General features: G+C 45.8%; 1 protein-coding gene across 2 annotated transcripts in view; it reads right to left on the bottom strand.

The window, feature by feature from the left end:
* sik2b (salt-inducible kinase 2b) overlaps positions 1–12,265 on the bottom strand; it is a 45,674-nt gene that overhangs the window by 4,788 nt on the left and 28,621 nt on the right. For both annotated transcript variants that reach the window (XM_063906405.1, XM_063906406.1), the window contains exons 8-14: positions 8,505–8,657; positions 7,917–8,075; positions 6,022–6,253; positions 5,645–5,938; positions 1,619–1,776; positions 759–866; positions 428–513 (exon numbers count right to left, since the gene is read on the bottom strand). In XM_063906405.1, coding sequence (XP_063762475.1) covers positions 428–513; positions 759–866; positions 1,619–1,776; positions 5,645–5,938; positions 6,022–6,253; positions 7,917–8,075; positions 8,505–8,657 — 1,190 coding nt within the window. The remainder of the gene's footprint in view (positions 1–427; positions 514–758; positions 867–1,618; positions 1,777–5,644; positions 5,939–6,021; positions 6,254–7,916; positions 8,076–8,504; positions 8,658–12,265) is intronic.

Raw genomic sequence — 12,265 nt, 5'->3', positions numbered from 1 at the left:
TAATTGTTTTATTCCTGGGTGTTTGTCAGTATACGAGTCCCCCACATAAAAACGTTTTCAACCTGGACTGAATGTACTTATGACTGGCGCAATATGTACTTAACTTGGACTTGCACGTAAACATGTATATGTATTTATCATACACATAAATATTAATATCTCTACATGTCAACTTTAACCCCATAGTTATTTTAATGTATACTTTTTCTAAAACTCTTTATTTTTTGACCTCTCCTATCCTGTGTTTTACTTGTATTGCTTTTGATTAAAACAAAGGCTTTTTTACCCAAAACACTTAATTCCCCAGGAGTGAAAGTTCACGATAGCTAAATGAACACAAGAGAAAAGCAGTGAAAGTATTTAATGAAATGAAAAATAAATGATATAGCAGCAAATGTGTGGGGCAGACATTTTCAGTGTGAATTACCTGTGTTCCTGCAGCTGTTGCTCTAAAGTTCGAGTGTCCTTACAGAAAAGTTGGCAGCTAGCAGGACTGTTAGCCAAGACGTTGGCCTTTGGGGTAGAAGAGAGATTGGGACTGATAACTGTGTTCAGGGTAATCACCATGGTAACAGGGGCTACAAACTATTTCATAACTGTTGAATCATAGCAGATCTGATAATCCTTACATTTCCAAACAAAATCACTTAATGAACTAAACAGACATTTGACCTTGAGAGAGGTCCGTATCAGGTATAATACTCCATGTTTAAACTGCATAGTCATTAAGAGTGAGTGTCATTGGTGTTAGACTGTACCTGTAGTCTATGAGTGAGGTATTGTGTCTCTAAACTCTGTCTGCGGGACAGGAGAGGCGGACCACCATGGTATAAAGCTAGGCCCTCCTGCTGCTTGGATGCATCGCCCTTCAATCAAAAACATAAAGCATTAGAACCAGGGCTGTTCATGAATACGCATGACTGTGGACACACGTATCGCTGTCAGCTGATAAAGCTGTGTCGGGGTCTGGGTGCTTCATGGTGTGGTCTAACTGGATTATTGATAGTGCCTGCACAAATGTCTGTGTGGTGACTGATCAGTCAGATGCCTTTCTCTAAATGGCATGTACCACAGGGATTACAGAGCAGTTAAATGAAATGAAAGCAAATCAAAAGGATGATGGGGTCCCAGCATCATAAACACAAAGAGCTGTGTTATTCAATTATGAGAGATGGATAAAAGCAAAACAACTAGATCTTGTCTGCCTTTACAATTGATTTCATTTGTTAGGTTTTTTTTATCCGGAAAGCCTGCAGATCTTTCCTCAAATGGTTCCCCCTTGCAGTGTGTATCATTTTGTGTATATGTGTGCCTATCTTTGTGTGTGATTGCAGCTTGGGCCTACTGAGTGCCAGTCACTAGTATGGGTAAGTCTGACTGACTTCAACAATGGATGCATTCACTTTGGCCTAGGCTCCAGGCCCCAGGGGGGACTGGAGACAGTAAACAAGCCTCAGTTGGCAGCCTCTCATGGGGTTACACAACAGCCTGGGTGCCTGTTTTTCTTCCTTCTTTTCTGGGCAACACGAGGTGAGGCTAGTAGATGGACTGAGGCTGAGAACGGGTTTGGTTAGAGGACATTTTTGATTAAGGATGTATGTGTGTTTGTGTGACTGACCTCCAGGAGGTTGTGCAAGTGGTGCTGTGGTCCCAGAGGGTCCATGGCGCCCCCTTCCCCGGAGCCCATCTGCTCCACCAGCATCTGGACTTTGTTCAGCTCCAGGATGCCTTTGGTCCTCGCCAAGTTCTGCAGGTGCTGCCGAAACGCAACGAGACCTGAAAGAATAAACAATTCCCCACAATACATAATCATTATTTATATAAATCCATACAGGCATTTCTCTCTCCATTAAAGGATGTCAAAGGCAAAAAGTCTGGCTCAATCCTCCCTGACGTTAGCAAACTGGATGAATGGTTAGCACTTTTCATCCCCCCCCTACTGACTGTGCGGCTGGATGTGCGTCATGAGCCTCTCTGGGTATGTGTTTGTGTCTGCACATGTGACAGTGTGAGTGTGTGAGTGTGTGTGTGTGTGTGTGTGTGTGTATTCAACAGCAAGTAGCTCTGATAAGACCCATCCAGTGGTGACGAGCTGTGGCTGTGAACGATAGGACCTGACTCACTGTGATGGTGGGAGTTATTTAAAACCAGAGTCATCAGTCTGACGCAAAAAGAGTGCACTGCATCAACACCCTCCAAAAAGGATTACGGAAACAATTAAATAAATGCAAATAGCAACTGGGGGCGCACTGTGTCGGCTGGCAATTTATGACATACTATACCATTACTTTTTATGGCATACCTTTCTTCTTTTTTTCTGGACCCAACAAAAAGCTATGACTTTCAATTGCAAATTTTAGGACATGTTATATTATACCTAATTTTAATTAAATCTCAATTATTTGTTTTATGGCTTTTTTGCAATCTATATTATGACACTTCAGACTATTTTTTGTCAAACATAACCAGTTCTTTTTAGTACTTTTTTGATGTATTACATTATGCTTTTTAGGATTTTTTAAACACCGTTTTTTATATCATTTTAGGATAGGTACAATTTTCATTATATGAGCTACAGTTTCTAGCTACAATCTTCTGGCAAAACAGGATAAAAATGTCATTTATTATTTAATAAACATCTAACAATTAGTACTTAGATCTTGGTCTTCAAAATCTACCAAGTATTCTGAAAATTTGAGACATTTAAAAAATGTGAAGGAACCCCGATGTAGAGCAGGGAGGTAAAAAATATTAGGCTTTATTTTAGTTTGTACTTGTCCAAAGCACTAATGATTTACATTCAGCAGGCACAGAAGAATGTGTCTGTGAAGAAAAAATAGACAAAAAACTGAATTTGACCTCCAACAGACTGAAACTTTGATAAGACCAGAAAAGCAAGACACAGAATGAGCTTGTAGAGAGGGAGATTAATTGAAAGAGAGAGAGAGAGAGAGCAAGTGAGAGAGAAGGGGGAAGAGAAGAATATATGTGGGCTGAAACCTTAAAAAAATATCTGTCTGTGATTCATAACATGAATCATCACCATCGCTGTCGTCAGAGAGGCTGGAGAGGATGAGAAAAGGGAAGAGAGAGGAGAAAGAGATGGTGTGTGAAAGAGGAGACAAACCAATTGAAAGAGAGGGAATGAAGCTTTTTTATCCGGAAGGCCTTTATACAGTTATACATGTACAGACGTGGACAAAATTGTTGGTACCCTTCCGTTAAAGAAAGAAAAACCCACAATGGTCACTGAAATAACTTGAAACTGACAAAAGCAATAATAAATAAAAATGGAATAAAAAATAACGAATGAAAATCAGACATTGCTTTTGAAATGTGGCTCAACAGAATCATTAAAAAAACAAAAGAATGAAACTGGCCTGGACAAAAATGATGGTACCCCCAGAAAAGACTGAAAATAATTTGACCACAGGGTCATGGTAAACTAAGGTGTGTCCTGTAATTAGCATCACAGGTGTCTTCAGACTTGTAATCAGTCAGTCTGCCTATTTAAAGGGTGAACAGTAGTCACTGTGCTGTTTAGTATCATGGTGTGTACCACACTGAACATGGAGCACAGAAAGCTAAGGAGAGAGTTGTCTCAGGATATTAGAAAGAAAATGATAGACAAGCATGTTAAAGGTAAAGGCTATAAGACCATTTTCAAGCAGCTTGATGCTGCTGTGACTACAGTTGCACATACTATTCAGAAGGTTAAGGTCCATGGGACTGTAGCCAACCTCCCTGGACGTGGCCGCTGGAGGAAAATTGATGACAAACTGAAGAGACTGATAATACGAATGGTAACCAAAGAACCCCAAACAACTTCCAAAGAGATTAGAGGTGAACTCCAAGGTCAAAGTACGTCAGTGTCAGATCGCACCATCCGCCACTGTTTGAGCCAAAGTGGACTTAATGGAAGACGACTGAGGAGGACACCACTGTTGAAAGCAAATCATAAAAAAACGGGACTGGAATTTGACACAATGCATGTTGACAATCCACAAAGCTTCTGGCAGAATGTCCTTTGGACAGATGAGACAAAACTGGAACTTTTTGGTAAGTCACATCAGCTCTATGTTTACAGATACAAAAATGAAGCACACAAAGAAAAGAACACTAGACCTACTGTGAAACATAGAGGAGGCTCGGTTATGCTCTGGGGCTGCTTTGTTGCATCTGGCACAGGGTGTGTTGAATCTGTGCAGAGTGTCATGAAATGTCAAGACTATCGACTAACGAGATGTGCTGCCCAGTGTCAGAAAGCTTGGTCTTAGTTGCAGGTCATGGGTCCTCCAACAGGATAATAATCCAAAACACACAGCTAAAAACACCCAAGAATGGCTCAGAAACAAAACGTTGGAATATTCTTTAGTGGCCTTCTATGAGCCCTGATCTAAACCCTATTGAACATCTGTGGAAGGAGCTGAAACGTGCAGTCTGGAGAAGGCACCCTTCAAACCCGAGACAGCTGGAGCAGTATTTTAACGAGGAGTGGGCCAAATCGACATCGACAGGTGCAGAAGTCTCATTGAGAGTTACAAAGTCGCTTGATTGCATTGATTGACTCAAAAGGTTGTGCAACAAAATATTAACTTAAGGGTACCATCATTTTTGTCCAGGCCAGTTTCATTCTTTTGTTTTTATAAATGATTCTGTTGAACCACAATTCAAAAGCAATGTCTGATTTTCATTCGTTATTTTTCAATACATTTTTATTTATTATTACTTTAGTCAGTTTCAAGTTATTTCAGTGACCATTGTGGGTTTTTCTTTCTTTAACGGAAGGATACCAACAATTTTGTCCAGGTCTGTGTGTATATATATATATATATATGTGTGCCTATAAGGGTGTGATGGAGCAGCTGCAGCAGGAGCATTGCGTCTGTGTCAATGCTCTTCCTTCTCACTGGTGCTGTGTGGATCCCAGAGCCTCAGACATATGCACATTGACACTTAGGTTTATACAGGGCTGGTAGTGAAGGGCCTATAAGGTTACATGTTGATATAGAATCTAATTGACACTTACAGTATATATAAGTGATCTGTGATTTCAAAGCGTGTTCCAAACCTGTTACGTTCACTTCCACAGCTGACAGTAATTCTCTATGAGTTACATCTTTCAGCAATCTATCAAGAGCATGCCTGAACTTTGCTTTCAGATGTGTAGACAGAGCGATAGTATATGTAGTAGGAAGAGATGTCTAAACCACTTATGACTGTACTGCACTACAGAAAAGTATGGTTTAATTCAAAATACTGTAGATTCACCCAACTTCTACAACATTGAATACCAAAATGTGTCACTGATTGATTTAATGTGAAATGAGCACATGGTGGTACCAACGGGATTCGATTAGTATCTTTACAAATATAGATATCAGTACCTAATCCTGTGTCTGAAGTTTGGGGCAGCTCCCCTTTAAAGATGGGTTTATCTATTGCAGGCAAACTTTCTATTGAGGTGATAGCGTGGCTTCGTGCGTTTTGAGGTTGGCTCTGAAATGGTGTTCCTTGGCTTAGGATGAAGATACCTGACACATGAAGTCAATGAAGTCTGAGCGCATATAGATAAGTGGGTAATTTGTGAGAGTAATCAAAAAGAAGACTGAATTTTGGAAAATGTCAAATTGGTGGTTCAGACCTTGGGTGAGGGAGGTGTCAGAGGCACGCCGTCCCTCTCTGAAGCTGATGGGGGAGCGATTGTGCGCCTCCCTGTGCTGGGAAGTCAAGACAGCCATTGCCGGATTTGCAGGCCGAGCGCTCAAGAAAGGAGTAGGCGTAACGCCGGGGGTAGAGCTGTTGGCCGGTACCAATTCATTGAGAGAGGGGGGATCCTCCAGCAGGCCAAGGTCGCTGTGCATGGAGCCCATGTCGTAGCCGATGTCTGAGTCCATGCTGCCCATGGAAGGGTTGTGACCTAGAGTGAATAATTTACCTGGGGGAGACAATTCTTTACGTTTAACATCTTAGTTTTAGTGTTACGTGCTTTTGACTTTATAGACATGTGTGAAATCATACCTTGGTTTGAAGGCCCCGGCTGATTGGTCACCTCAGAGAGGGTATGTCGCCGCTGGTTAAACCGAGCTGTTTGATAGGCCGAGAGCAAGTGGGCCGGATCATCTTCTGTATCGGGCTCCTCCGTCTCAATGCCCTCATCGATTGACATCTCCATCATGTTGCTAGGTGATGAGGTGGAGGACTTGCGGAGGACAGTGGGGGGAGGCAGGGGATCCAGCAGGCAGCCGTTCACCTAGAAGGGGGGTAGAAAAGAAGAGACAGAAAGAGAAAAAAAAAAGGTAACCAGGACATACTGTTGGTCAAACCAGGTGTCTTTAACACACACAAGAAAATACACACAAAGACGACCACCATACTGAGGATGAGGGCTGTTTTAGCTACTCTCCTTCTGTTTTCTTTCCCTTCAGCACATTTTCTCAAGTTGGGAGTTTGTGTATGTGCGTGTGTGTGTGTTTGTTACAGCATGCAGGCCTGTGTGTTGGCGTAGAGGTGGAGGGTGGGGATAAGGAATGCAGGGCCAGGAAGTGAGCTTAGTCTGAAAATGCCATGTGACTGACACACACACACAAACACACACAGACAAAGATATTCTGCGTGAGTGGCGGCAGTAACCGGAAAGCCTGGTGTTGGTCTAGAAAGAGCAACTTTGCCCAGTTCCCCATCTGCTTTCTGAAGTGTGCTGGGATAGGAATGCTGTTACTCAACCGCCAGACACACACGGCACACACACTGCACAGAGACACAAACTGACGACAAGAGGGGAAAACAACATTGAGAAATAGACGATGAGAAGGGGTGGGGGTCATTAGGAGAAAGTTAACTTAAATGATGACAAAGAGAGAGAGAAGAAGCAGCAGAATGTAGAGGGAAAAGGAAAGCCAAAAACTAAAAAAGAAAAAGATGTGCTATAGGCTAGTGGGTAGGAGGTCACGGCGGCTGACGAGATTGTTGGAGCGGTGCAGCAGCTTCCTGTCCATGTGTGTTCACTCAGCTTCACATTAGCTCACATCATCATCATCATCATCACAGGACCGCTTACATAACCAGGTTCTTTTCACGCCGATAACGCACACTCTGTCATTGTTCTGCTTTACACACACACACACACACACACACACACACACACACACACACACACACACACACACACACACACACACACACACACACACACACACACACACACACACACACACACACACACACACACACACACACACACACACACACACACACACACACACACACACACACCCTTTACAAGAGCCAGGAGAGGGAGGTGGGATGGAGAATAAATCTTGAAGAATGATACTGCATCTATACTGTGTGTGTGTGTGTGTGTGTGTGTGTGTGTGTGTGTAGGCTATCAACTGAGACCAATGGTGTCTGTGGTTTGTAATAGTTGGTCATCTTAACAACAGGCCTTTAGGAAAAGGTCGCTGGTTGGCATTGGAACAGATAAACTGCACAAGAGTGAGAGCATTGTTTATGTGTGTCTCCTGTGTTGTGTGTGTGTGTGTGTGTGTGTGTGTGTTGTGTGTCTAGAAGCCATGCAGGACAGGCGGCTGTCCTGTCTGATGTGTGTGCTGGCTGAGTTCTTACATAACTGAACAGGTCAGCTGCACTCTGGCAGGTTGACGGAGAAAGCCAACTCTTGAAACCTCAAAGGAGTCTGACACATACACATCTGATTCACAGTGAGCTGGTATGACTATCAAAGCAAATAACTGTCAAGCTGATCAGGATTATCTTTCAGGACATACTTTTGCAAGCTGATAATGACAGTAATAACTACAACTTTCATAACTCAGGAGCCGAATGTGACAGAGGACAAACACACACAAAGAAAAAAGACACGGAATGCTAAGGCTGTTTTTACTGGTACTTAAACCTACTTTGGGCGTGTTGACGTCCTCTACCATGAAATTCTGTTCCAGGGAACATGCAGTCTGGGGGAAGGTGAAAGCATCTGAGGATGCTTGGGGCACAGCAGGGGTGCGCAACAGACGAACACCCTGCGAGAGCAAACCCACCTGGGCTGAACCACTGTTCGACTGCAGAGAGGGAGAAAACACAGACTTTGACATTACATCAACACATCCTCTCCAATTCATTGCAACATCCTTAATAGAAACGCAATAACGAATTGGACTTTGTAATCCAAACGAGACAAAAAAGCCAGATCCTAGATGGCGAGGGGAAATGAAAGAGAATTTGTAGCTAAGGAGAGACAGTGGGCAAAGAAAGGAACATGATGAATAATGTAACTGAGGGAGACGCATTAAGATCAAGGCAAGGCGGAAAAGACAGAGAAAGCAGGTGAAGACAGCCGGATAAATACATGAATGGATCGTGTCTCTCCGTTTGTTTGTTTGTTTGTGGGTCCAGGTGTGAATAATGGAGCTTTGATCAGGGAGGCGTGGATGTTAATCTCTGTACACATTATTCAGAACCCCCTTGTTGCTGTGACGCCCCGTGGCTACCTTGACGACAGTCTGTTCGGCGATGGTGCTGGGCCGTCGCTGGCGGGCATCAAGCCGCTGTTCCACGGGGAAGCTGCAGCGATGGGCCTTCAGCCGCTCCACCAGCAGATAGTAGATAGCAGCAAAGTGGTTGTAGCTTTTGTTCTGCAGAGACTGGAGGATGAAAGACAACATAAATGGTGGGGTCTGTAATTGAAGATATTACTGAACCACACCTCCCCTTAAAGATTTAACTGCGACAGCTCTTAAGATACTGTAAGTAAGGAGACGATAGCAAAGAATATACTGCATATAAATGAAAGCCCCTTCATTACACTGATACAGAACTACTGTTTAATGAAGGAGTGGATGTATTTCACTGTTACCCTACAATCAGGGAGCTTAACAAAAAATTCACATATGATCATTGTGGTATTTCGCTGAATCATGTTAAAATGTCACAGCATATTATGCTTTAAAAAAGTCACATGCATGACCCACAAAAAATAGGATGGTAAATGTCAGAAATACTTGAAATATCACAAAAATGTACAACGGCATGGTAAAATGTGAAGCAGGTCATACAACTCATTGCATATTATAAAGTTAATCATTTAAATAAAAGTTAAAGGAACTAAAAAGTCAGAATAAAGCAGTATGGCATATTGTGTAATTAAAATGTAAAAAAAGCTGTAGTAAAGTATGTCAGAAGAAATGTCATAGTATTGTAGCATTCGTGGCTCCGCCGCACGACTGGATAGCTAGTTGAATGAGGAGGACACGGAGGATTCAGTTGAACCAGAGAACCAGGTTTTTGTTACCCTCACCACAGACTTAACCCCGGGGTTGGAAGACTGCCCAAAACAACAAAACAGGCTAGACTATCTAGGCAGCGCACGTTCTTCTCCCCAAGTGTCTTTCTCTCTTCTTTTTCGCTTTCCTCAATATCCGCAGGTCCACACTCTTGTTCTACTCTCTTAATTCCCACCGCCTCTTTCTACCCGCCCTGTCCGGCTGACTAGGGCAACATTTTCCCCCCATAAACCCCCCCCCCCCCCCCCCCCCCCTTTTGAGTCTCTCCCCCGACAGCGCTGCAGGGTCGCTAAATTGCCCCCCCCCGTAATTCCACGTCCCAGAGGAAGAGCAAGACCCTGAAAGCGATCCGGCATCCGCCGCTCCCTCTGCGACCTCCTTACTCCATGATCCACTTGTGGAGTAGTATTCTGTGGCACTATTGCCCCCAGCGGGGTCACCACCTCCCCCTGAAGGACATCCAGTGGCTGCATCGGTGGGTCTCTCCTGCGGCGGGGGGCCTGAGCTGTGCTCTGGTAGGTGTCACAGGAAAGGCTGGCTGCTGGTCCCCTTTGTAAGGTGCCATCATATCCCGGTGCAGTACCACTGTGTGCCCTCTGGGAACCAGTTGACTCGATACACCACCTCCCCCAATCTCTCGACCACATAGCAGGGGCCAATCCATGTACTGTCCAGCTTAGGGCAACGGCCCTTCACTCTCTTTGGTCCACACACCCAGGCAAGGTCCCCAGCCTGGAAATCCTGACCTTTGACGTGCACGTCATAGACCCACTTTTGACGGACGCCCGCCTGTTGAGACTGGTTTCTGGTGAAGCTGTGAGCCTTTTCTAGATGGTCCTGTAGCCGCCTGGCATATTCCGGACCAGCCAAGGCATCAGGTGCGTCTGGTGGCCGTCCAAAGGCCAGCTCCGGTGGCGTTCTGAGCTCCTGGCCCAACATCAACAACGCCGGAGTACAGCCGGTTGAGTCTTGGACTGCACTGCGGTAAGCCATGAGGATGAGGGGTATCTGCAGGTCCCAGTCACTTTGATCCGGGGCAGTGGTGAGGGCCAGCTGAGCAATCAAGGTCCTCATGAACCGTTCCACCAAACCGTTGCTTTGTGGGTGAAGCGGGGTGGTCCTAGTTTTCTTGATGCCAAGCTGGCAACACATCGCAGCAAAAACCTGTGACTCGAAGTTCCGCCCTTGGTCGGAATGAAACTCAGAGGGTGTTCCGAAGCGGCTGAACATCCCTTGCACCAAGGCTTCAGCCACGGTTGTTGCCTCTTGGTCAGACAGGGGATATGCTTCCGGCCACTTTGTAAAGTAGTCAATGGCAACTAGCATGTACCGATTCCCTCCAGTAGTACGGGGGAGTGGCCCCAGTATATCAACTGCTACTCGGCCCATCAGTGCCCCCACACAATGTTGCTGCAAGGGTGCACGGGACGGCCCCTGGGGTCCTTTACGAGCCGTACAGGCATCGCAGCGGCGGCAGTAGTCTCAACATCTCTCTGGCTCAGGCCCCAGTAGAATGTCTGTCTTAGTCGCCGCAGTGTTTTTGTCACTCCGAAGTGTCCAACTCCAGGGGATCCATGATGCACCTCGAGCACTTCTTTGCGGAGGTCTTTAGGTACAACGACTTGCCAGCGTTGCTCTCCGGGGGCGGGTTCCCGCCAGCATCTCTGCAGGACTCCTTCCTGGAGCTCCACTCCCGGCCATTGAGACCAGAGTCCTCGGACGGTGGCAGAGTGGGCAACCACCTCGTCCCAAGGCGGCTGGGCGTCGGACTCCAGCCATCCCATGACCATTTTAAGGTCAGAGTCTTCAAGCTGCTAAAGGACATAAGCCACTTCAAAGCAGCATGGTCGGTTCTGATGACGAATGAGAGGCCACAGCATCAATCACCGCCAACAGTTCTTTGCGAGTTACACAGTAGTTCTTCTCTGGTTTATCAAGGGTACGACTGTGATACGCAACAACCCGCTCTCCTTCCGGGGTTTACTGCGAGAGTACAGCGCCAATGCCCGTGTTGCTGGCATCCGTGTCAAAGAAGAATGGCAGCTCTGGGTTGGGGGCCACCAGCACCGGGTCTTTGCATAATCATGTCATGATGCCGGCTCCATTGACTCGATGCCCCAGGAAGGAGACCTCACGTTGCAGCAACCTGCACTTCCCAGGATGAAGCTTTAGGCTTGCGCTCTTAATCCGCTCTAATTACCTCCCTCAGGTTCTCGAGCGCAAAGTCAAAGCTGGGCCCATGCGTGAGGAGATCATGGAGGTAGATGAGACAACACTCCGGGGGCACAACAGCAATGACCTCCTCCATTAGCCTTTCGAATGTTGTTCGGGTGTTACACAACCCAAATGGCATGGTTGTGAGCTGCCACAGGCCACGTCCTGTGTTAAAGGCTGTTCCAGAGGTACAAGGAGGAAAACCATGCCGAGCCGGCCACATAGTCAAGAGACTCATCTATCCGAGGCAGTGGATAAGAGTCTTTCACAGTCTTGTCATTCAATGGCCGGTAGTCGACACAAAACCTCCAGCCTCCGGCCTTTCTTGGGGCCATTGCAACAGAGGAAGCCCAGGGGCTTTCTGATGGTTCGATAATGCCAGCCTCTTTCATCTCTTGTATCATTTGGTTAGCAGTAGCTTGGCGGGCATAAGGGACTTGCCTAGGCCGTTTGCGGATTGGCTGTGCATCCCCTGTGTTGATAAAATGCTGGACCAAGTGTGTGCAGCCCACATCGTTGGGGTGGGTGGAGAAACTGTGTCGATACTTGTATAAAAGGTCCCAGAGCTTATCCTGTTGATCCGAGGTCAGGCCCTCCCAATTCTTCTCCCAAAGGTCATTGACAGTTGAATTCGCTGCGGCTTCCATGTCAGCCCCGGGGGTAACAGTTGCGGTCTGTACAACTGCTGGTACCAGTGGCTGGACACGTACCACCGAGTCTGATGGTGGGTAGTTGTCATCCGGTGGGGGAATAGG

The sequence above is a fragment of the Eleginops maclovinus genome, chromosome 18 (assembly GCF_036324505.1).
Source record: "Eleginops maclovinus isolate JMC-PN-2008 ecotype Puerto Natales chromosome 18, JC_Emac_rtc_rv5, whole genome shotgun sequence".
In the NCBI taxonomy this organism is placed as follows: domain Eukaryota; kingdom Metazoa; phylum Chordata; class Actinopteri; order Perciformes; family Eleginopidae; genus Eleginops; species Eleginops maclovinus.
The sequence above is the reverse complement of the archived record's forward strand: the minus strand, read 5'-3'. Positions and strand labels throughout refer to the sequence as shown.